Source organism: Lemur catta, chromosome 8 (assembly GCF_020740605.2).
Source record: "Lemur catta isolate mLemCat1 chromosome 8, mLemCat1.pri, whole genome shotgun sequence".
Lineage (NCBI taxonomy): Eukaryota > Metazoa > Chordata > Mammalia > Primates > Lemuridae > Lemur > Lemur catta.
The window spans coordinates 26,846,199-26,871,797 of record NC_059135.1 but is presented as its reverse complement, the minus strand read 5'-3'; the positions used below and the strand labels follow the sequence as shown (position 1 = coordinate 26,871,797).

General features: G+C 35.5%; 1 protein-coding gene and 1 pseudogene across 1 annotated transcript in view; one reads left to right on the top strand and one right to left on the bottom strand.

Moving 5' to 3' along the window:
- INO80D (INO80 complex subunit D) overlaps window positions 1-25,599 on the bottom strand; it is a 60,616-nt gene that overhangs the window by 6,079 nt on the left and 28,938 nt on the right. Inside the window, exons 5-8 of the mRNA XM_045558712.1 lie at window positions 21,228-21,336; window positions 11,995-12,219; window positions 6,174-6,283; window positions 3,926-4,059 (exon numbers count right to left, since the gene is read on the bottom strand). Of these exons, the coding sequence (XP_045414668.1) occupies window positions 3,926-4,059; window positions 6,174-6,283; window positions 11,995-12,219; window positions 21,228-21,336 (578 nt within the window). The remainder of the gene's footprint in view (window positions 1-3,925; window positions 4,060-6,173; window positions 6,284-11,994; window positions 12,220-21,227; window positions 21,337-25,599) is intronic.
- Window positions 5,527-6,058, top strand: LOC123643766 (annotated as a pseudogene).

The following is a 25,599-nucleotide window of genomic DNA, read 5'->3' as shown; positions in this document are numbered from 1 at the left end:
GCATTTACTAACTTACCATCTGTTGTATGATCTCATACCTGCTGGAATACCACATTCTGGCTGCCAGCCTGGACTTCCTGCAGCTTGAGGCTCTTCTAAAGATGGCTGCCGCATCCTAGTGGCCAAGTCTAGTTCTGAATCTTAACCCCACCCAACCATGTGCCTGACCATTAATTCATTCAGCAATTACTTACTCAGCATTTCTGTTCTAAGCACCAGGGATATAGCAATGAACAAAAAATGTTCCTGCTCTTGTGAAGTCTATGTTTCTAGTAGGAGAATACAGACAATAAACAAACAAACAAATTAATAAATAATGGCACAGCCAAGGAAACAATCAACACAGCAAACAGACAACCTACAGGATGGCAGAAAATATTTGCATGCTATACATCCAGTAAAGGGCTAACAACCAGAATCTACAAAGAACACAAGCAAATAAGCAAGAAAGAAATCAAACAACCCCATTAAAAAGTGGGCAAAAGACATGAACGGAAGTTTTTCAAAAGAAGATAGACAAATGGCCAATAAACATATGGAAAAATGCTCAACGTCTTTAATTATCAGGGCAATGCAAATTAAAACCACAATGAGATATAACCTAACTCCAGTGAGAATGGCTGTTATCAAAAAGTCCCAAAACCACAGATGCTGGTGCGGATGTGGAGAGAACGGAACACTTATACACTGCTGGTGTGACTGCAAACTAGTGCAATCTCTGTAGAAAATAGTATGGAGATTCCTCAAAGAACTAAAAGTAGACCTACCATTTGATCCAGCAATCCCACTACTGGGTATTTAACCAAACGAAAAAAAGCCATTTTACCAAAAAGACATTTGCACTCAAATCCCAGCACCATTCACAATCGCAAAGGTGTGGAATCAACCCAAGTGCTCGTTGATTCATGAGTGGATTAATAAAATGTGGTATACGTATACCATAGAGTATTACTCAGCCATAAAAAAAATCGATGAATTAATATCTTTTGTAATAACCTGGATGGAACTGGAGACCATTCTCCTAAGTGAAGTATCATGAGAATGGAAAAGCAAACACCACATGCACTTACTATTAAATTGGAACTAACTGATCAGCACTCAAGAGCACATAAGGAAGTAAAACTCAAACGGAAATCAAGCAGGTCGGGGGATGGGTGAAATCACACCTAATGGGTACAATGTATGCTATCTGGGTGATGGGCAGCTTTGACTCAAGCTGTAGAAAAACAATCCACCTAACCAAAACATTTGTACCTCTGTAATATTCTGAAAGAAAAAAAGAGTAATGGAATGTTAGACAGATAAATGTTAGGAAGAAAAATGAGGCAGAGTATGGGCACACAGTAACAGGCAGGTGGAAGACTTCTTTGATGAGGCAACAACACGTGATCAGAAACCTGAATGAAAGGAAGGAGTGAGCCATGTAGAAATCTGGGAAAAGAACATTCCAGGAAAAGAAGAGAAAGTGCAGAGTCCCTGAGGTGGGAGTACACTTACAGTATCCAAGAAACAGCGAAAGGCCAATGTTGTTGGAACTCCAGGAGCGAGGAGAGGTATGGAGATGAAGCTGAAGAGGCTGCAAGGGCCAGATCAGAAAGTGCCTCACAGGCCAGAGTAAAAATTTCGAGTTTGATTTTAGATGTGATGGGAAGCCATTAAAAGGTTTTGATCATGGAACTAAAATGATCGGATATATATACAAAAGGTCTGCTCTAAAGGCTATATACTGTAAGATTCAATTTGTATGACATTCTGGAAAATGCAAAATTATAGGGGCAGAAAACAGATCAGTAGGGATGGAGTAAAGAGCTGACTAGCACAAGAGAATTTTGGGAGGTCATGGAAGTGTTATCTTGATTATGGTGGTGGTTATACAATTGTATGCATCTGTCAAAACTCATAACCCTGTACACTCAAAAGTGAATTTAATTCAAAGAAAGTGGAACACACAACACACACACACACACCAAACAATACACCTGTGGTAGTAGGGGGCATGGCAAGAAAAGGGAGCTCAGTTAGGAGACCACTGCAGTAAGTCAAAGACGATGGTACTTGAGGGCTAGATGTTAGCAGTGAGGTTGTCAAAATGTGTCTGGGTTCAGGATATAATATGAAAGTAGAGCCAAGAGACTGGCACATAGTTTTTGTCTCTTAGTGTAAGTCTCTCAGAGGGGCACAGATGGGATACAAGTGTTTGTTACAGTTTCTTATGTCATTTTTAATCTAAAACAAAAATAGCTCAAACCAGTGTCAGATTCTGCAACTGCCTTCAGAGAGAAAACTACATTCGAAATTTGTAATGTAAAAACTTTTTACAAATCTAATTAATGTTATTATTTATGTAGTACTTTATTTTATATTATTATATTATATATATTATTTTATGACTAACTTACATTACACTAATTCAACCTTGGGTTTGCCTCATTGATTTGCCTTAGTAGGCATGTTTAACCAGCTGAAAAGAATAAACTGCTTTAAATTTCTTTAAAAGCATTCATAATACATGTTACAGGAATCAAAAATTCACTCATATTAAATCATTGAAGCAGATACTAAAGTATATAGCTTCCCAAATAACAAATTTTCCTATTCTTAGAAGTATGCTGAAATGGCGTAACTTGAAAATAAAAATATACAGCTAGGACCATTTACTTCAGTGGCTTGAAAGCTACAGAGTCCACATTACCAAGGGTCTGTGAAATCGTCAATAAAGGTCCACAAAAGTGATTCAAAAAGTACTAGAAATTATTCCTTAGTCATGACAAAGCCTGAATAAGCTAAAAAAACTGCCCGTATTTTAAATGTTTGTAAATTAAAATGGGAAAATAATTATTCAAAATGTGTACACGTACTTTAGTACACAAACTTTTCAAAACATATGGTCCATAAAAGAAACCTAAAAAACAAAAGAAGTTCTTGGGGAAGAAGCTAGTGAATTAGATACATGGAAACTGAGGTCTACGAAAGGTTGAATCGTGAGTCCCTGGTGATACATTTAGCCAGTGGCTAAAGCCAGGATCACAGCCTTAAACTAGTAAGTGCTGGTCTAATGCCCATTCCCATACCCTGAATGCACCCTTGAAAACCATAAAATGCGTACAGAGGGCAGGAAGTACCTTACTTGACTTTCTAGTACATAAGTACGTGGCCCAATATCTTACAATAAGTGATGCATGAAACAATAAAAATGAACTTATTTTTTAAATGATTACATAATTCAGGTATTTTCCTAATTCAAATTTTTCTCTCCTCCAAAGTATTCTGAACTAATTAGGATTTATGGTAATAGCATTAACTAAAACAACAATTAAGTTCAACAGAACGATAGAAAGGTTTGATTTTTGACCAAAATTATCAAATATCCAAGACATTTGCAGAGTTGTATATACAAAAGCAAAAACCTAGAGAAGTAAGGACAGAGAGAGTCTGGAAAATCTTCTATGTATAAATTGTGTATCTTAAGGTAATAAAATGTATCCTTTTTTGTTGTTGTTGTTAAGACAAAGTCTGAAGGTCACCCAGGCTGGAGTACAGTGTAGCATTATCATAGCTTACTGCAGCCTTGAACTCCTGGGTTCAAGTGATCCTCCTGCCTCAGCCTCCCGAGTAGCTGGGACTACAGATGCATGCCACCATGGCAGTTGTATTTTAAATTTTTTGTAGAGACAGGGTCTCGCTATATTACTTAGACTAGTCTCAAACTTCCGGCTTCAAGTGATCCTCCTGCCTCAACCTCCCAAAGTGGCCGGGTGAGCCACTGGGCTCAGTCAAAAATGTATCTTGAGGTAATAAAAAAAAAAAAAATGTTGTACAAAACTTGTTTCGGTGATTTATATGCACATACAGTTTGTACTAAGTCACAAAGTATTTCCTATGGTGGATAGTTATAGAAATCATGAAGGCCTGTTACAGAACTTACCATTTTTTTGGCATGTTCTTCACACAGAGGTGTCTGGTGTGTAATGTCAAAAACTGGCACTGAGCACTGCTGTCCATCTGCAAACTTGGCTGTGCAACTTGAGAAGAGCTGCTGAGAGCGGTTCAAGAGGATATCTGGGTTTTTTTAAGTTAGGAATAAAATACACTAAAACTCTATTTAAACTTTTCAATTTCTATATAAAATTCACTTCTTCCCTTATGTTTAATAAGTATAAAATTTATTATCTATAAAAGCTAAGTACCCAACCCTACTACTGATATGGAAAATGATAATAGTTGAAGTTATCATCATTATTTATCAGACGATCATTCTGAAGGAGTCTATTATGCTAATGGGCTCCTAACACAAGTCTCCTTTATGACCACTCTGAACCAAATTCCGTTATTTGGAGAAACAGGGTCATTTCCTTAACACAAATTGCACTTACAGTTTCACTTAATGGTTTTTTAAAAAACAACTTTTAAAAGGACAACTTTCTGCTTATGATACTCATCCAGAATAAAAATTTTAAGGCATAATTATAAAAAAATTTCATCTGTCCCAAGTTGAATTTTTCATTTTACATTCCCCTCTCCAAATTCAAAGTCAGAACTCATGAAAAATTACTTTTAAATCAAAATTTTGCTATTAAAATTGGAACACCACCTTTACATCATCAATATTTTTAAGCATTCATCCTTTTAGCCACTACATTTCCATAAGATTTACCTTGTATCTATTAAGGAAGTACTTTTGTGTTTACCCTTTATGGCTTATAGTTTAGGCTATTATAAAGCCTTTATTATGTATTATAGAAACTGCTGCTGAAAAAGCTGTGAATATATAACTCCAAGAACAGAAAGGAAGGTGAAAATTAAATAGCAGAAGTAATTGCTACTATTTTTAAAATACTACTCAATTTTAAATATTTAATAAAAGTGAGAATAATAAGATTTCATCACCAGCCTAAAGCTCCCTAACATAGGTTTTCCCCAAGTATATTGTCTTACAGTATCTTCTTTCCCAGTCAGTGATGTTTGTTACCTTTCATTTATTTCAAATCAGCACTGTACTCACTACAAAGAGCAAAATTAATCCCACGCTGTAAAAGGCACACTCTAAAACTGTATAACTTTCTTGGAAGACTAAAACAGTTCCTAAATAATGTGACTTGATTTTTCCATCAATGAGTGTTATAGTTGCTTCTTACAAGCTACCAGCAACCATCCGAGGGACCAGAATTCTATTAACAACATATAATTAAGTGACAGCCATCGGAAGAACCTGCTATTTGCTATCAATTTTACTTATTTTGTTGTGATTCTTTTTTTTTATATCCCTCTTTAATAATCTAGTATGAAATCCTAGAACATAGTCTCTTAAGGACCTCTACTGATAGACAAGCAAAACTAAAGACCAGTAGAGGTGATAAAGCAAAAGCTGACAAACATAGTAGCTTTCACATAGGGTAGTTTATATGATATTTTAGCTGACACTATTAACACCTTATTGAAAGTATTCCTATTGAAAAGAACAAACTATGTAAACATATAACATTAATTATATTTATTGCTGTGATTCTTGATTAAAAAATCACAATAATGGAAGCAGAAAAAAATTATTCAGAGGACTTCATGAAAATTGGAAGTTACAGAAACTTGGGCTGGGTCTTCCAATCTAAGGCCACCTGTGGCCTGGGGGTCACTGTTCCAGTGGCACCAGAACGAGGTTAAATTCATAAAGTCGGGGAAAATGCTGCTGGTCCTGGCCAGATGAAGAGCTGTGATAATGAAGAACATTGATGATGGCACCTCACACTGCCCCTACAGCCACACTCTGGTGGCTGGAACTGACCACCACTATCCCCACAAAGTGACAGCTGCTACCATGGGCAAGAAAACCACCAAGGGGTCAAAGATCAAGTGTTTCGTGAAAGTTTATAACTACAATCACCTCATGCTCACAAGGGACTCTGTGGATATCCCCTTGGACAAAACTGTCATCAACAAGGATGTCAAGGCCCCAGGTGGCTGGGGCAAAGTCAAGTTTGAAGAGAGGCACAAGACACACAAGAACAAGTGGTTCTTCCAGAAGCTGTGGTTGTTTCAGTTATTAAAAATTTTCAAAAATTAAAAGTTACATAATAGTTACGATTTCAAAAGTCATTCACTTGATTTAAAAATGAAATATATAGCCCCAAATTAGTTACTACTTTTTTGATACATGTTCGATTTAGTTAAAAGGATACGTTGGAAACAATGTCTGGTGAATGGAAGGGCTTTGTTAGTGCACTGTTCACCCTTCACAGTTCCACTGCATGCTACTGGATCCATCTCCCTTAACTTGGTCTGGCTTATGCTAAGGAGGGAAAAACACAAAATTAATTTTTAAAAAATGCTTTAAGAATCCAGGTTCATTTTTCAACATTAAGTTACCACTCTGTAACATCCCCATTATAACTATCTGTAATATTTATAGTCATTAAATAAAATGCAAATGAGTTAAAGAAAGAAGGTATTACAATTACTAATTTTATTATTTCCACAGTATACTGACATTCAAAGCAAATGGTTACATCACAATAGATTTCAAATATGTCTATCTTGTTTTCTGAGTGACATTTGTTTCCTCTTTCTTCACAAAGAGGGAGTGAGAGTAGAATCAGACAGATCTGGTTCTGAATCTCAGCTCTACCCCTTACTAGCTGTATGACCTTGGGCAAGTTACTTAGCCTAACTTAAACCTCAACTTCCTCAGTGTAAAGCAGAGACAGTAAGGTGCCTTCAGCTGGCAGGCTTGTTGGAAACATAAAAAGGTGTAACATCCAAACCACGTATGCACAGTGTACAGTATTGTACGTATGGTTGTTAGTCATGGCTATGATTATCATCACTACGATTTGGTCACCTTGTGCTGCTAAACAGCAAATCTGCAAAAAGCTCAATCTCATACACGGAGAGAAGACTCTACTTCTGTCCCCTGATTTGCCAGTTCTCACTCCTTCTACAATATGTATTCATTTTATTAGTTTGCATATCCTTCCAGTTTCTTTATACAAACATAAAAAAAAACCCAAATAAATAATGTCTAAATTTTTAGAAGTACAAAAACTATTCCACGTGACTCTGTAAAGCATCACAAACTATGAGCCCTTTACAAATGTCTGAGTATGGGAGCAAAAGTCTACTTAATGCATTAAGTCCAAGTCAGGCATCAAAAATAAAAAAATCTGAGTTGTTGGCTTCTAGTGTCTCTCTAAGGGTTTCAATGTAGTGATATATACTAATTAGATAAGGTCACACAAAATCTAAATTACATACGAATCAATATAAAATAGAAATACATGAATACTTCTATTATAATTATTACTTTCATGTAAACAGTAAACAAACAGATAAGCAGGTGCTACCACAGAGCTTCCTTTAATTAAGATTTCTGCAAGATTTGTTGGGATCGCAACAGTGGGGAAGTTGATCATTATAGAACTAAATAGTTTATTCCTAATAATTTATACATCACCCCTAAAAGAAAAGTGTTTACACTAACTTTAGCACTGTAAAAAGGATATACAATTTCAAATAAATAAACCTTTACTATTTTGGTAGCTAAACCAGATTCTCTTAGTCTAGATTTAAACAGAAGGCCCTCTACATTGTAGGGATATATATATTTTTTTGAGACAGGGTCTCGCTCTGTCACCCTACATAGAGTACAGTGGCATCATCATAGCTCACTGCAACCTCAAACTCCTGGGCTCAAGCGATCCTCTTGCCTCAGCCTCCCGAGTAGCTGGGACTACAGGCACACACCATAACATCCAGCTAATTTTTCTATTTTTAGTAGAGACAGGGGTCTCACTCTTGCTCAGGCTGGTCTCAAACTCCTGAGCTCAAGCAATCCTCCCACTTTGGCCTCCCAGAGTGTCAAGATTACAGGCGTGAGCCACTGCACCTGGCCATAGGGATAATTTTCATTGGACACTTTAATAATTTTGCTCAGCCATTTACCAAGCCTAGTTTACAACATATTCCCTCATTTTCTTTATTTCAGACTTCCAAAAAACCCCTTTGCTTTATTTTTAAAAATAGTCTTATGTTCCAACTTAGCAATTAGCTCTTAATATAAATCCAAAGTCAGAAATTCAATATTCTCATTGATAAACTAAAGTAAAAATGCTTGATATAATGTTAATTATACTTTATTATCCAAATAATCCCAACAAAACAAAGGGAATTACAAAACTTTTTTTTTTTTTTATGAGACAGAGCCTTGCTCTGTTGCCTGGGTTAGAGTCCAGTGGCATTACCATAGCTCACTGCAACCTCAAACTCCTGGGCTGAAGTGATCCTCCTGCCTCAGCTGCCCAAGTCACTGGAACTGCAGCCACGTGCCACCACGCCCCACTCATTTTTTAATTTTTTGTAGAGACAAGGTCTTGCTATGTTGCTTAGGCTAGTCTCGAACTCCTGTCCTCAATGATCCTCCAGCCTTGGCCCCCCAAAGTGCTAGGATTACAAGCGTGAGCTCCAGCACCCAGCCTTTGATGGTTTATATTTTTTTAAGACAGGGTCTCACTACGTCACCCAGGCTGGAGTGCAGTGGCCTGATCACAGATCATTGTAACCTTGAATTCTATGCTCAAGCAATCACCTGGCTGTTTTTTTTATTTTTCATTTTTTGTAGAGATGTGGGTCTGGCAATGGTACTCAGGCTGGTTTTGAACATCTGGTCTCAAGCGATCCTCCCGCCTTGGCCTCCCAAAAGTGCTGGGATCACAGGCATAAGCCACCATGCCTGGCCAATGTTTTTAATAGTAGGAAAAAAAAATCTACTACAGGCTTCCCTTTGGTGCGCTCTATTTTATCCCTTAAACAATGATGTTTCCACACAAACATTAGTTACTGTAGGATTGTGGGCCACAAGTTACTGAATTTTGGTTTGCATACTTTAAGCTGTTTCAATGGCTTAGTCTACTTACTTACCAATAAATATGACAAAGTTATTAAGAAAAATGAACATTATTTAGCTTATGTTAAAACTATATTTTAAAGGACACATATTAGAAAGTAGCCTTTTAAGTTTTAATTTCTAAAATATTTAATGGCAACTTTTTAAATATCTTTTGTAGAACTAGGGCTTTGATCCCAAAAATATCAAATAGGGCAGTTCATGCAATTAACAGCTGATTTTTCTGAATGTAAAATATAATGTAATAATGTAAGGTAATAATCTACCAATCACCAAGGAATGATTATGGCACATTGTTATATGATTATCAGTGATGCACATAAACTTTTCACCAATCATGGTGACATGACCAAAAGACATCAAATCAATTTGAAAACTATTATATTCCATCTTGGTGTTTGTTTTTTGTGACAGTTATCCTTAACTATTTTTTATATCACTAAAGTTGGTTTGGATGTTGTTCTGAAAACAACCAGTTAAGAATCATAGATAAATACAGTTTTCCACACAAATACCAAATTGTCCCAAACTCATAGTATAGTCTCTGACATCTTTGACAGGATCACAATAATACACTAGACTCAATGAATGTAATGTTTACATACAAATCTCTTCATGCTGGACAAAGCTACAATTTCTACTGAAATTATACACTTGAAAGCATTATATCATTGAATGTTAGATATTATTAATTTTATAACCTGTGTCAAACTGAGTGAATTCTTTCCACAAATAGAGAACAGACTTTCATTTATTCAATTCTATTCACTCGTTTGTCAATACTGGGGATTTAAGAACAAAATGCACCTTGTTCCCACTCTCATGGCAATTACTGCTTAGCATGAGAGACAGGCATTAACATAAGCATAAATTCTACAGTGAAGCAGAGTACACAGCACAGTAAGCATTCATAATAGGGGGAACCTAACATAGTCCAGGGAATTAGGGAATGTTTCCCTAAAAAAGATAAGTCTCTGAGTACCTGGAGCTGGAACCTGGAGAATCTTCTAGAACAGACACTACAAATCCCTTACAGAGGATTGTGAGGTCTAGAGTAAGGGACGATGTTCTAGGCTGTAGCCATTACATACAGTATGTTAGCTACATGTATACCATTTCAAATAACTCTAAATCTGTTCTACTTTTAGAAAACCCTTAAGGGCATAGTGCATCTATGTGAGACATGAAAGTGAAAACTAGGTTACTTTTTTACAAGAAATGAAAAGCAAAGTATACAAAATTAAAATAAAATATAAAAAATATATAGGTATTTAAGTAATATGATCAATAGCTACAAAGTAAAGGTTATATTTTAATATTTTGTTTTAAAATCTTTTTTCTTCAGGTGGGTCAATGAGAATATGTAGACTAAGAATTTTTTCTTCATTTTATTAATAATCCCACCATCTAAATACATTTCAATATATAAACTCCTAAATTTTTTTCTATACATATATACTAAAAGTCATTACCTGAAAATATAACTAAAAAGTGTGAAATAATAAACTTAATAAAGAACTAGGCCTTTGAAATTTGAAAACCATTTCCTTAAAGTGAGAAGGTGGTTTGAAATTGAATTCAATTTAGTGCTTTAAATATGCATTTCAGTTAAAACTAATAACCATGATCAAAAATATATAACAGAATTCTGTGTAAATAAGTTTAGAAAATATAACTGCATTTTCTGAACATATTATAGATACAAACTAATGTTTTAAAAGGTACATAATCTGGGCTGGGCATGGTGGCTCATGCCTATAATTCTAGCACTCTGAGAGACCTAGATGGGAGAATAGCTTGAGACCAGTAGTTCCAGAAAAGCCTGAGCAACATATCGAGATCATGTTTACAAAAACTAAAAACAAACAAACAAACAAAATTAGCTGGGCATGATGGCTCAAGCCTGTAGTCCCAGCTACTAAGGAGGCTGAGGCAGGAGGATCACTTGAGCCCAGGAGTTTGAGGTTGCAGTGAGCTATGATGATGCCACTGCACTCTAGTCCGAGCGACAGAGCATGAACCACCCCCTGTCCTCCTCCCAAAATCTAATATACATAATTATTGTTCTATTTAGGTTTTCACCATCACCACCACCAAATATGCCAAAATTTCTTCATCAAAATATCAGGTAACTCTACATTTCCAATATACAGATTTTCATTCTGTATTTCACTCTGCATATTATGTAAATACTATAAATCATATTTTTAAAAAAATATTTAAGAACATAGGGGAATGGCTATAAATACAGTTTTGCTTAAATATATACATAAAATAGAAAAAGTCTAAGGACTGACATCTGTATTATATAGCCATTAAAAGTCACATTTTAAAAAATTAATTTCATGAGAAAGTGGTCACAATTCAGTGATAAATGGATAAAAGCAAGAAATAAAAAATACATATAGCATGATCTCAATTTTGGTTTTTAATATAGATGGCTCACTAAAGATTTTACACACACACACACATACAGAAAATGACTAGAAGGAAATAGAATCATAATGTTCATGGTGCTTATTCTCTGACTTGTGAATGGCAACATTATGGAGATTTTTTTCTTCTTTTTGCTACATTTTTCCAAATTTTGCACAATAAAAAAGTATCTGCATTATAAACAAAAGGAATTTTTCCCCCAAAAGAAATCCAATGTAATAAAATATTTGAACACATAATATGTTGGGTGATGTAAATATTAATAGAAAAACACACTGTAAAGAAAAATTTTAAATAATACAAGTAAAAAAACATAAAATACTTTTGTCATTAAAAAACTATAAATACTATTTTTAAGTAACACAAAATTTCTAAGCATTGTATTTTTTTTTTAAGACAGGTAACATTCTCAAATTTTCAATGAATAAATTCTGATCAAACTAGCAAAATTTCAGTAATGTTTTAATTTTACTGTCAGCTCATGGCAGTATTATTTTGACACTTATGTAGCACTTTAATGAAGCAACAAAACCAAAATACAATACTTAACTATTTGGGGTTTAAATGGCCATCTCACACTGTGCCTCAACTATCCTACTAAAAAAATAGAAAAAACAGACTGAGACAAGTCCCTTAGGAACAGGGTGGCTAGATGTGGCTCTAACCTGGTTCGACTGCATGCAGCTCTCCTCAGTTCTTGTATCAACTGACCAGTACATTCTGGTTCTTTACTGGCCGCCTGCAGCAAAGCTTTCCTAAATGTATGCCGGCATTTCTTTTGACGAGATTCTGCCCGCTCCAGGCGGCAGAGGTGCTTATATTTTTGCTGAAAGTAAGTGCAAAGTTGGGTCACCCTGGAGCTCCTACTCTCTGTATCATCGTCATCTGACCTGGAAAGTGCAGGGAGATAAGTAAAAAACTGATTACACATTAGGTTCGTTTTAGAGAGGGGAAAAGAGAATGAGGAAGGGTGGTAGGAAGCACTGGTTTAAAACGTTTGTGGCATGTGAACACCATACCTAACAAAATTAGACTAAGAGAATTCCAATAGAGCTGAAAATAACTATAATATTTCAACGACAAGTAGGGCAGTAGAGACAATCCAGTACTTTAGGAAACTTAACCTTCTTAGCATGTCATCATTAGATACTTAATGCACCAATCTCTTCTAAATTTTAAGTGACCAGAGATTCTTGGGGAAAAAAAAACATTTCTTTACTTACCTAAAAGTCTGAGCAAATTACACGGCAGTTATGAGGAAATATGCAGCATAATTTCATAAAAGATAGGTCATACCAGAAATAGACCAGTGAATTCTAACAGTAAATTAAGAGCCGCCCTTTTAAACATTCTGGTTTTTAACGACCCTTTTCTTGCTAAGTACCTAAAGAATTTTGATCATAGGGATCACATTAATTCTACAGTTTTTTTTCTTTTTAACTATGGAGGTATCCTAAATAGCATTTAATAGACCAGGGATTACATATGGGGTTTTTTTTAGTCCTATGCTTATATGATTGATTGGTGGTCCCTGCTGAAGTGCTATGTGGAAAGGGCACGTCTAGGTACAAGAAGAGAGAGTGCTGTGGTTAGTTAGCAGTGTCTACCACCAGCGAGGTCACAAAGGTCATTTTTCCATGGAACAAATGTGATCTCACTTTTACTGTTAGGAATAATGTGCACTAGATTTGAAAACTGATCCGTGTTATTTTATCTTCTTTCTCTTCTATCATAACATAAGTAAATACCACACATGTGACACCACAGACTATATATTACCTTCCTAATCTTCTGTAAATCATTGCTTGGTTTCTCTTGAGTGATATTTATTATTACTCTTTCCTTCAGAATAGTCTGTAACAAGCTACTCTGTGAACTTTTGTTTAGTACCTCTCCAAAGAAACATGTTCTCTTCAGTACAGTTTCTACTACAGACGTACAAATTGAAGGATCTTACCTTTACACTGAACATTTACTGTGTATCTATTACGCTGAGCACTACAGAAGAGAGACCACAGCTTCCAGGAGTTTGCAATGCAATTTAGACAAGATAAACACATCCCAGACTTTAACAATTCCAAAAGATGATGGAATCAATAACTAAAATGGTGGGGCAGACAGACCACTAATTCAAATATCTGACTGGAAATCAGAAAAATCTAGGAGCATTTTAAAATTTCAGATTCCCAGGACCTATCCCAGATCTACTGACAGAATCTCCACTGAGTGGGACCCAGGAATCTTTATTTTGAATTGTTCCCTAAGTCTCACAGCAGGTCTACGCTTGGGAGTTCTAATGAAGCCAGTGAATGCTATAAACATCTTTAAAACTAGATAGAGAGTCATAAGTATCCTAAGAGATATATATATGCACAAAGTGCCGTTGAGGGTCACTGGAAAGACTGCTAGATGAAAGAAAGGTTCTGCAGAGGAGATGACAACAGAATTGAGCCCTGAAGAATGGATAGCATTTAAAGATGAGAAAAAAAGGGTACTCCACACAAATAAAACACATAAGCCAAGACACAGAGATAGGATGGTGAACAGCAAGAACTAAGTAAGTAGCTTGGTTTGGCTAAAGTATCAAGTATGTAGGAGCTTGTGGAGTACATACGTAAGGTAAACTTTCTCAACCTAAATGCCAGATTAAAGAGTTTAACCTTTATTCCACAGGCAGTGAAGAAGCTTTATAATTTTTAAGAAAATGGATAACAATAATAGAGGTGTGCATGAGAATGATTATACTGTCAGCAGATATAGAATAAATAAAGAGACAGAAAAGAACAGTTATAAAATTATTATAAAACTCCAGGTAAGAAATAGGAAGGACCCACGCTAAGGTGGAAGCGGCAGGAATGGAGAATGTGAGGGGCAATCTGCAATGTATAAAAGACAAACTTTGTCAACTCTGCAAGGAAGGTGGAAAGGACAATAATCATCACCCAGCAGTTTCCATCAGTGAAGACCAGGGAAGAACAGGAGCATCACTCAGAAAACAAGGAAGAGGAGCAAGAGCAGTTTGAGGGCAGAAAATAAATTCCATTTCAGACAAAAGGAGTCTAGATGAGATAACAAGGGGAGCTGCGCAAAAATCTGTGGAAATGAAGAACTGGAGCATGCTCAGGGAAGAGAGTGATTTCAGAGTCAACAACTAACAGTGAAGGACATGGGAGTGACTAAAAGTAAAAAGCCACAGAGATAATGGAAGGAACAAGACATGTAAGGGCCATGATCATAAAAGAAGCAACTCAGTTTGGTGACTGGCTGTGAAGGGTAAGAAAGTCAATAATGACTCAATGGCTTTGAATCTGCATAAGTAAGAAAATGGAAGTACCATTAATGGAAAAGGAATGGGAGGGGAAAGGCAAGTCTTACAACGAAGTGCCTATAATCCTAGCACTCTGGGAGGCTGAGGCAGGAGGACTGTCTGAGGTCAGGAGTTCAAAACCAGCCTGAGCAAGAGCGAGATCCTGTCTCTACAAAAAAATAGAAAAATTAGCGGGGTGTGGTGTCATGTACCTGTAGTGCCAGCTACTTCAGAGGCTGAGGCAGGAGGATTGCTTGAGCCCAGGACCTTGAGATTGCAGTGAGCTATGATGCTATGACGATGCCACTGCACTCTAGCCCAGGTGACAGAGTAAGACACTGTCTTCAAAAAAAATAAATAAATAAAACCCAAAAAACAAAAACAGCAACCAGAAGAGAGCTACAGTAGCTATACTAACATCAGACAAAACAGACTTCAAAACAAAAAATGTCACTAGAGATAAACAAGGGTATTTTATAAAGCTAAAAGTATCAATACCTAAGGAGAATATAATAATCATAAATAAGGCCAGGCGCGGTGGCTCACGCCTGTAATCCTAGCCCTCTGGGAGGCTGAGGCGGGTGGATCACTCGTGGTCAGGAGTTCGAGACCAGCCTGAGCAAGAGTGAGACCCCCGTCTCTACTAAAAATAGAAAGAAATGATCTGGCCAACTAAAAATATATATAGAAAAAAATTAGCCGGGCATGGTGGCACATGCCTGTAGTCCCAGCTACTTGGGAGGCTGAGGCAGGAGGATCGCTTAAGCCCAGGATTTGAGGTTGCTGTGAGCTAGGCTGACGCCACGGCACTCACTCCAACCCGGGCAACAGAGCGAGACTCTGTCTCAAAAAAAAAAATAAATCATAAATATATATGTATCTAACAACAACATCCCAAAATACATGAAGCAAAAACTGACAGAATTGAAGCGGGAAATAGTTGGAGACTTCAGTATCCACTTGCAATAATGGATAGAACAAAATAGAAGATCAGCGAGGAAACAGAAGAATTGGACACCACTAACCAACTAGATCTAATAGACATCTAAAAACACTCCACCCAACAATAGCAGAATATGCATTCTTTCCAAGTGCAACATGAAACATTTGCTACAACAGACCATAAAACAAGTCATAAAAAGTCTCAATACATTTGAAAGTATTGAAATTATACAAAGTATGCTCTCCAACAACAAAAGGCCAAAATATAACCATATATGATATGGTTATATTTATACAAAATATGAATGATCAATAATATTTGACAACCCTTGAAACTAGACTAACCCAGAAAAAAAGAAAAGTCATAAATTACCAAAATTAGAAATTAAAGAGTAGACATTATCTACCTATCTTAAAGGGGAAAAAAAAAAAGATTCTAAGGGAACATTATAAAAAAACTATATACTAATAAATTAGATAATAAAAAATGAAATGGACAAGTTGCTAGAGAGAGACAATCTTCTGAATCTGACTAATTAAAAATCTGAATAAACCTATAACAAAAGATTGAATTAGTAATCAAAAAACTTTCCACAAAGAAAAGCCCAGGACCAGATGACTTCACTGGTTAAATTATACCAAACATTTAAAGAAAACTTAACATGTTAGATTTAAATGCAATAATATCAATAATCACATTACATTCAAATGGTCTAAGTACTCTAAATAAAAAGCAGAGATTGTCAGAGTAGATAAATGAAATGAAATTAGTAGAAATGAAAGTATACTGACAAAAGTTTCTTATACGTGAAGTAGTATAACACATGAAGGTGGACAGCAGTAATTAAAGATGTATAATATAAACCCGAAAATCACTACAAAACAAAGCAAAGAAGGACAGCTAGGAAGTCAAGACAGGAGAAAAAATGGAATCATAAAAATAATTAATCAAAAAAAGAAAAACAGGAAGAAAAGAACAAATAGATGTGACAAATAGAGAATAAAAGGTGTTAGATTTAAACCCAATAATATCAATGATTGTATTACATTTAAGTTGTCTAAACACTCAAAATAGAAAGTATTAAACCCAATAATATCAACGATTGTATTAAATTTAAGTTATCTAAACACTCAAAATAGAAAGTAGAGATTGTCAGAGTTAATAAAAAAGCAAGAACCAGATCTAATGATATGTTGCCAACAAGAAACCCGCTTTAAATATAAATATGCAAATATATTAAAAATAAGAAAATTGAAAAAGATACCAAGTTAACACTAACCAAAAGAAAGCTGTAGTGTCTACATTAATGCCACATAAGGTAAGGTCTCAGAGAAAATACTATCACTGGGATATAGAGGGTCATTTTATAATAATAAAGGAGCTGCTTCATTAAGAGGATAGAACAATGCTAAATGATCATGCATCTAATAACAGAACTATAAAATGTGCAAAGTAAACAGTGATAGAACCAAAAGGAGAAATAAGTAAATCCACAAACAGACATTTTAACACCCTGTTCTTAAAAATCAATAGAACAAGTTCACAGAAAATCACCAAAGATGATTTGTTCACAGAAAATCACCAGAAGACATGAACAACACTACTAACTTACTTGACCTAATTGACATTTATAGAACACTATACTCAAGTGTGGTTTCTAATCACAGTAAAATTAAATTAAAAATCAATATCTGGCTGGGCACAATGGCACTGTAGTGGCAGCTATTTGGGAGGCTGAGGCGGGAAACTTGCTTGAGCCCAGGAGTTAAGACCAGCTTGAGCAATAGCAAGACCCCATTTCTAAAAAAAAAAAAAAAAAAAAAAAAAAAGAAAGAAAAAAAATCAATCAATCAACATCTGGGAAATCCTCAAATACTTAAAAGCTAATTATCCCTTCTGAGTAACCCATAGATCAAACAAGAAATCAAAGGGATATTAGAAAGTATATTGAGCTGAATGAAAATGAATATGTATCTTATCAAAATTTCTGGGATGCAGCTAAAACTAGTGCTTAGAGGGAACTAATAACACCTATTAGAAAACAAGAAATTCCATCCCAAAATACTTGACATGAAAAAAAAAGGAAAAAAAGAAAATAAGAAAGATCTCAGACAAATGATTTAAGCTTAAAAACCACAAAAAGATGAGAAAATTAAACCCACAACAAGCAGAAGGAAATCATAAAGATTAGAACACAAAGCAATAAAATGAAAAAGAGAAAAATAGAGTCAAAGAAAACAAAAGCAAGATTAAAACCATATTTGAAGCTATATTAATTAAACCCATGTAGTAATAACATGAGGACAAATAGGCCAATGGAACAGAATAGAGTGCACAAATAGACACATATGTCACCTAATGTATGTCAAGGGTTCCAATGCAATGGAAAACAACAGCATTGTTTTCAATAAATGACATTGGTTAAGTAGAAAACCATATACAAAATTAAAGCCAGAAACACTGTCAGTAAAATAAAGCTTCTAAGAGATAATATGAGAGAATACCTTCATGACCCTATAGTATCAATGATTTCATAAACAGGTCAAAGTACACTAAACATAAAGAAACAAATTATACTTTATTAAAATTAACAACTTCTTCCTTTTAAAAAACATAATTAGGAATTGAAAAGGTAAGCAGTTACTGACAGTAATTACTGTTCCTTAATATTTAGGATAACTTATTTCTGATATGGAAAGACACAAGTAAAAGCCTGAGAGAGCTACTTTGATATATGTATCTACAGTTAAACTAAGTAACCAAGAAACATTTGCCACAACAAAGCCAAACCTCCTTCCAAAAATTTCTTTAAGTACAATTCTGAATCAGCAAGAAAACTTTGTAAAGGTTCTTTAGGCAGGAACATGGTAATCAGACCACTGTCGGTTTTTCTTCCCAAACTCAATGAACTCACTGAAGAATCTGAAATGGCAAAATCTTCTTGAAGATATAATGGACAGGCTAGGTAAGGCAATTTTCTAAAGCTCTCCATCTTTTATTACACTTAAACACAGCAAGGTATAATAAATGACAGGTAGCTGGAACAAGAAACTGGAATAAAGATGTTCTGGACAGGCATAGTGACTCACGCCTGCAATCCCAGCACTTTGGGAGGCCAAGGCAGGAGGATCGCTTGAGCCCAGGAATTCAGGGTTACAGTGAGCTATGATCGCATCACTGTACTCCAGCCTAGGTGACAGAGTGAGACCTTGTCTCTCTTAAAAAAAAAAAAAAAAAAAGGTGTTCCATAGGTAGTTTAAAATACAGGACAGAGGTTCCTGTTAGAGGGCAGAGTGGCAGATACAGATGCCGAGTTGTTAAGCATAAAGGGGTCGGTAAACCAATTCAATCTCAGTTTCACCCAATGGAAAAAATATAGAATACAGTATGTCTCGAGCATAAGAGCCCAACAAGAATATCTTGAATGAACGAGTGAATAAATGAATGAAAATGAATGAATGAATAAAAAGAATGAAGAGGAAAAGATTAAAACAATAGCTGGGAAAGAAGTAAGGATAATGACTTGTAGAAAAGTAGACTGAAGAAAAGAACCAGGAAAGCAGAGTCTCATGGTAGTCAAAGAGGAAGCAAGTGAGCAAAAGTGGTCAAGAAAGTAAAATGCTACAGAGATGAAGAAAAATGAGGACAGTCATAAGTCTAAAACAACAAAAGAAGTATTTTAATAACTGAAAAACTGGAAGGTAGAGACAGAATATACATTGCTCCCAATCAATGGCAAATAGTCCCAATACTGATGTTCAGGTTACCTTGAGAATTAAACTAGGAATCATAACTACCATTTATTAATCATTTTCCATATACCAGGTATTTTGCTGAGCATTTATCTATGGTAACTCATTTAAAACAATTTGTAAAATTAACCCAAAATATCCCATGTTAAGCTGAAATGAATCATCCTTAGGAAGCATGATTGATAGTATCTGTAACTAAAAAGCTTAAGCTTGCTGAGCATGGTGGGTCACACCTGTAATCCCAGCTACTCAGGAGTACCAGGCAGGAAGATCACTTGAAGCCAGGAGTCAGAGACCATCCTGGGCAACATAGTGAGACCCCATCTCTTAATAAATAAGTAAATAATAAAAAGCTTAAGCTCAATTAACTCTATTGTACTCTATCTGGAAAAAAAAAACGATAATAGTAAGAAAAAAGTCTTGAATGATATACAAAATGGACCCTCAGAGTAAGGGGAAAAAAGTGTAGCATTCTTCAATACTATCCAGGGGATAAGCAAAGCAAAGACAACTAGGTGGGAGATAAATCCCAAAAGTAGAAATAGATGCATCGTGCTATTATAATTTAATGACACTGCCGTTAATAAAATCCAACTAATTCTCCTTCCTTGAATTCTATGCCCAAATAAGCTTTTGATGATAATTTGCTTCCTGTGTAGTTTTATTCAGTGACCACTTATACTACTTGATGATTATATTTCTCATTATAAACTAGCATTTTGGTTTATAGATTAGTCAATCAGTTCTCTAAGCCTAATCATCTCTGGATGTACTAACAAATCACATTTTTAATTCTATAAATTCAAAAACTATGCCCTATATTGTATGCCCAAACAATGACAGTGTAAACTTCTAGGAGTCAGCCTGGGACAGGTAGCCAGTCTCCCCTCTATCCTGTTGAACATCTATTCAAATCTCTACCTACCTACCTACCTATCTATCTATTTAGAGACAGGGTCTTGCTCTGTTGCCCAGGCTTGAGTATAGTGGCATCATCACAGCTCATTGCAGCCTCAAACTCCTGGGCTCAAGTGATCCTCCTCCCTTGGCCTCCAAAAGTGCTAGGATTACAGGCATGAGCCACCACAACTGGCCCAAACAACAATATTTTAAATAAATATTTAGCTGAGTCTGTAAGTCATCTTCTGGCCCCACAGACAAGGAGCTAGCTTAGTACTGTCAAATGGCACTAAGTGAATCCCTACAATGCTAAAGTAGTCTCCTGAAAGAAACATTTTAGCACAGTAGAAATATTAAAGTTAGAGGTGAAGTTAAAGCACTATTTTCAGTTACTGTTGGGTAGGGCCAAAGAAGCTATGGAAAAGCAAGACTATGGGACTCCAAGTGATCACGGGCAAGTTCCTCAACCTATCTGGGCCTTGCTATCCTCTTCTGTGAAAAGAGGAAATTGGATCAGATAATTTCTAAGGTCCTTTTAAATTCTAAATTCTGTTAGAATCGATTCCTTCAGCGATGAATGGGAAAGGTACAGAAAAAAATTTACCAAGAAAACTTAAGAGTAGCTTTGCTCAAATAACAACGTATTATACATTTCTTCCCAAGTGGAATCTACTTAACCTCCACATTTTCGAAGTGCTGTCTATTTTACCTCCATTTTGTTTTATTTTGGTTTTTTTTTTGTAGAGATGCGGTCTTGCTATGTTGGCCAGGTTGGTCTCAAACTCCTGGCCTCAAGTGATCCTCCTGTCTTTGGCCTCCCACGGTGCTGGGATTACAGGAGTGAGCCATGGCACCTGGCCACACCTCTAATTATTTTTAACTTCTATTTTACAGTGAAACTAGATCCAATAAAATAAAAGCATTCACATATATGGGGGGGGGGAATCAATCTGCTACAGTGGTAATTCAAAAATAAAAACAGACAGAAAGACTTACGTGTGTCTTTCATATCTGAGGGTTTCTCGGATGGACCATGCAACCTGGTATGGTGAGGCCTGCTCTGAATCCTCCAGTTCCTCTCCACTCTCTTCAGACCAGTCCAACCCTGGGACAGACAGGGGATATTGTGAGTTAGAAAAAAATTTACTTTTATTCAAAATTTAGATTAAAAATCTACCCAAAATACATCACCCAACACCTATATCAAGTACTACCACAGTGTGAATAAATGCTTCCTGATGAATCTCATTTCTATTCTTACAAAGATTAATAATGAATGTATGATATACACTCAGGTTTTAAAAAATGCCATTTTAACAAAAAGGCTAAGCTATATTCCAAGGATGAACTTCTTTTGTCAGACACTCATGGGGCAGAAACAACGCAAGCAAAGGAGAGGGTTCAGGTCACAAAAAAGGGCAGAATTTAAGTATCAAAACTTCATATACAAAAATTATGTCAGAAAAACATAAGACATATTCAAAAGGATGAGAAAAGCAGCCGAACATATGTTCAGGCAAGAAAAAGGTCAAAATGTGCCGATGAAGTCACTCTATACTTCGGCAAAGAAGGGCTCTAGAATAAATTGTCAAAGGCAGACATACTCTATCCCTCCCTCCCACCATCTCTGGAGGAAAGGGCTCCATCGATTAGGCAGTCCATTCCCTGGCTCTGGGCCTCTATGGGAAGCTGGGAGGGCTGGATGGCAATGTTCTATTACTAATGAGGTTTGGAATTTCTTTCAATTCTTTTAAACAAAAGCTGCCACATTTTGTGCTCCATTTTGTAAAACAAGTTTAGAGGGAATGAGGGAGAAATATGAATAATGCTTATTTTGTTAAATGTTATAATTTTTTTCGCTTATTTGTTATTTTGGAAATGGGGTCTCACTATTTTGCCCAGGCTGGGCCAGACTCATGATCCTCCCACCTCAGTCTCCCATGTAGCTGGGATAATTGTGTCTGGCAAATGCTATAATTTTTAATCATTGGATAATTTTTAGCTCCCAACATAAAAGGCTTTACCCTTTTAAAAGCTGTGTATCTTGAAAATGTCTTGATAAATGCTTAAGCTGCACAGCCCAAAGTATAACAATATGTAAGAGTATATAACTTTAATACATTCATACCACTATGATACTTATTAGACACGTTGATAACCAGTATTTTATTTATGTCTTCTTTCTCGAGAACTTTGAAAATCAAGACTATCCTCATTAGACACACTTATGTTAACAATGACCTCACAGATTGCTTCAATAGTTTAAATGAGTTTACATGTGCCAAATAGGGAAATTAAGAAAAGGTTAATTGAAATGCAAACTATAAATGCTTAAAATTAAGTAACACATTGCCACTGGCATAAAGAAACTTCAAATCTAGTTCCAAGACTACTGTCTAAAATGGCAGGTCACCTTAAAAAGTAAGTTACTTTCTCTTGACTAAAATAATTAATAATTTGTAGGCGGACAAAGGTAAAAAACAATTAAGTGATCCCAATAGCATCAACTTCAGTGTGTTGAAAGGTGACGTCTGTCAAAGTGATATTTAAGGCACATTTAAAAAAAAACAACATAAGTTATCTTTTAATTGTTTCAGAAGTAATAATTTCTACTAAGACATCTACGCTTTCTCGAAGAAGTCAAGATGTAAGTCATAAGAGCTAAGATGAAATGTTTCTTCTGCTGTGAAATTTACTGTCCAATAAAGCAAACCTTTGATCATGGCTTCATTATCACCAGTTTTAGTGTAACTAACTGATATAATCAGCCCAGACAGAGCTGTAAAAGCTAATTACAAGACTGAATTTTCTTTAAGTACTCTTTGCTGACATGGAAACAAACTACAACTGGTCATAAGAGTACATTACAATTTCTAGTTTCTCCAAAATAATCTTTGTTTTGAAATCTTACATCTCTACTATGTTTGAATTTTACAAAATTAAAAGGCTGAATACATTTTCTGCAAGTTTTTATTCTGTTCAAAAATCAGCCAACACGACATAAAATTTCATTGTTTTAAAAGATAAAAAATTATCAGTATCCAGAAATAAATAAAATTACAAACAAAAATTTAGTAGATGATACAGATAAGTGTTGGAATATTTAGAAAAAAAATTCTTAGATTTCTGTCTCAAAACTAATACCTAAATGAGTTACAGATAACTGAAATGTAAATAATGAGATAATTTAAAAAACTAAAAGAAAATATAGATGAATATATTTATATACTCTTGCAATGAAGAGAGCCCAAACAAGGAAACAAACAAAAGCCATGACTCAAAGAAAAAAATCCTAAAGAAAGAAAATACATAAAAATTTTTAACTTCTATATTCCAAAATCATTATAATAGATATTTGAAAGCAAATACTATAAAGGAAAAGGCTTTGCAACCAATATGAAACATGTATTATTGATCTTACCAATCAATAAAAAAGAAAAACACTTCAATAAAAATGGACAAAAGAAGTAAAAAGGCAAAATAAATAAATATCAATGTTCAAAAAGCGTATGAACAAATACTCAACTACATTATTAATCCAAAATAGCAGTTCTCAGAGTATGGACCACAGATTCCTGGGGGTCCCTGAAATCTTCTGGGGGGGGGGGTCCTTAGGTCAACACTATTTTCAGAATAATAATAAGACATCATTTGCCTTTTTTGCTGTGTTAGCACTCAAACAGAGGGCATAAAAGCCAGAGTGGATAAAACTCTGCCTCCTTACCAGGAATCAAGGCAACAGCAACCAAACTCTATTAGCAGTCATTGTATTCTTCACACTGTGCCTCACAACTTAAAAAAAAAAGTTTTAATAATGTTCTTGTTTATTAAAAATTGCTTATTAAATCTCAGCCCTTGAGTGTATCTTTACAATTATTTTATGTGACTAAATATGAAGTATACAGAAAGCACCTCTGCTGTATATGAAGAAAGTATTAAAAGATGATTGTCTCAAGGAAAAGCACTTGCACAGTTGTTTAACTGCAACCTGAATAAGCTGCTTTTTTTATTTCATTTGACAGCATTTTTATTTGAAAGAATGTCTGACAAACTATGGTTTTTAAGACTTGGATATGTGGCAGTCATTTTCCCAAAAATGAACACCATGAGACTGTCACTTCAAGGAAAACAACTGACAATATTTATTGTTGCCAATGATAAAAATTTGAGTTTTCACTTGAAAGCTCAATTTTTGGAAAACCTTAATTCACCACTGAGAGCTTGACAACTTCCCAGTAGTTAGACTTTTCTGATGAGATTGATGGTAATATTAACAAATGTGATTTTTAAATTTCATACTATAATGAAATGTATCAATATTTGGAATATCTGTATAACTAAGTAAACCAGTGTTTTCTAAATGACCAACACATGATGTTACAAAATCATGCATGGATAAAAGATCCATTCAAAGAACAAAAGAGCCAATGAGTTTTAATACAACAGTATGAAAAGTTCTTTGACATGGTTTCAGATTCCACACTGCAAATAATCTTTAACTTGTCAAGCTTCAGTGTAGAATCAAGAAAGAATATCCATAATCATTTGAAAAAGGAGATTAAAATACTCCCTTTTCCAACTACCTATGTGTCAGGCTGTACTTTCATCTCCTAACCAAAAACCACATATCAAAACAGACTGTGCAGCTGGGCCCAGTGGCTCACACCTGTAATCCTAGTACTCTGGGAGGCTGAGGTGGGTAGATCGTTTAAGCTCAGGAAACCAGCCTAGGCAAGAGCAAGACGCTGTCTCTACTAAAAAAATAGAAAGAAATTAGTTGGACAACTAAAAATATATAGGAAAAAAATTAGCTGGGCATGGTGGCGCATGCCTGTACACAGAGGCTGACACAGAAGGATCGCTTGAGCCCAGGAGTTTGAGGTTGTTGTGAGCTGGGCTAACGCCACGGCACTCTAGCTTGGGCAACAGAGTGAGACTCTGTCTCAAAAAAAAAAAAAAACAAAACAGACTGAAGAATCCAGCTATCTTCTAGTAAACCAGACATTAAGACTTGCAAAACAATGTAAAACAATGCCATTCTTCTCATTATATTCGTTTTGGAAAATATAGCTATTTTTCATAAAAAGAACATGTTGACATGTAGTGAGTTTGTTATTATTTTTGGAAGAATCAATAGTTAATATTGGCCAGGTGCGATGGCTCATGCCTGTGATTCTAGCACTCTGGGAGGCTGAGGAGAGAGGATTGCTTGAGCTCAGGAGTTCAAGGCCAGCCTGACCAAGAGCAAGACCCAGTCTCTACTTGAAAAACAAACAAACAAACAAAAAAAGTTAGCCAGGCACAGTGGTGCACACCCGTACTCCCAGCTACCAGGAGGCTGAGGCAAGAGGCTCGCTTCAGCTCAGGA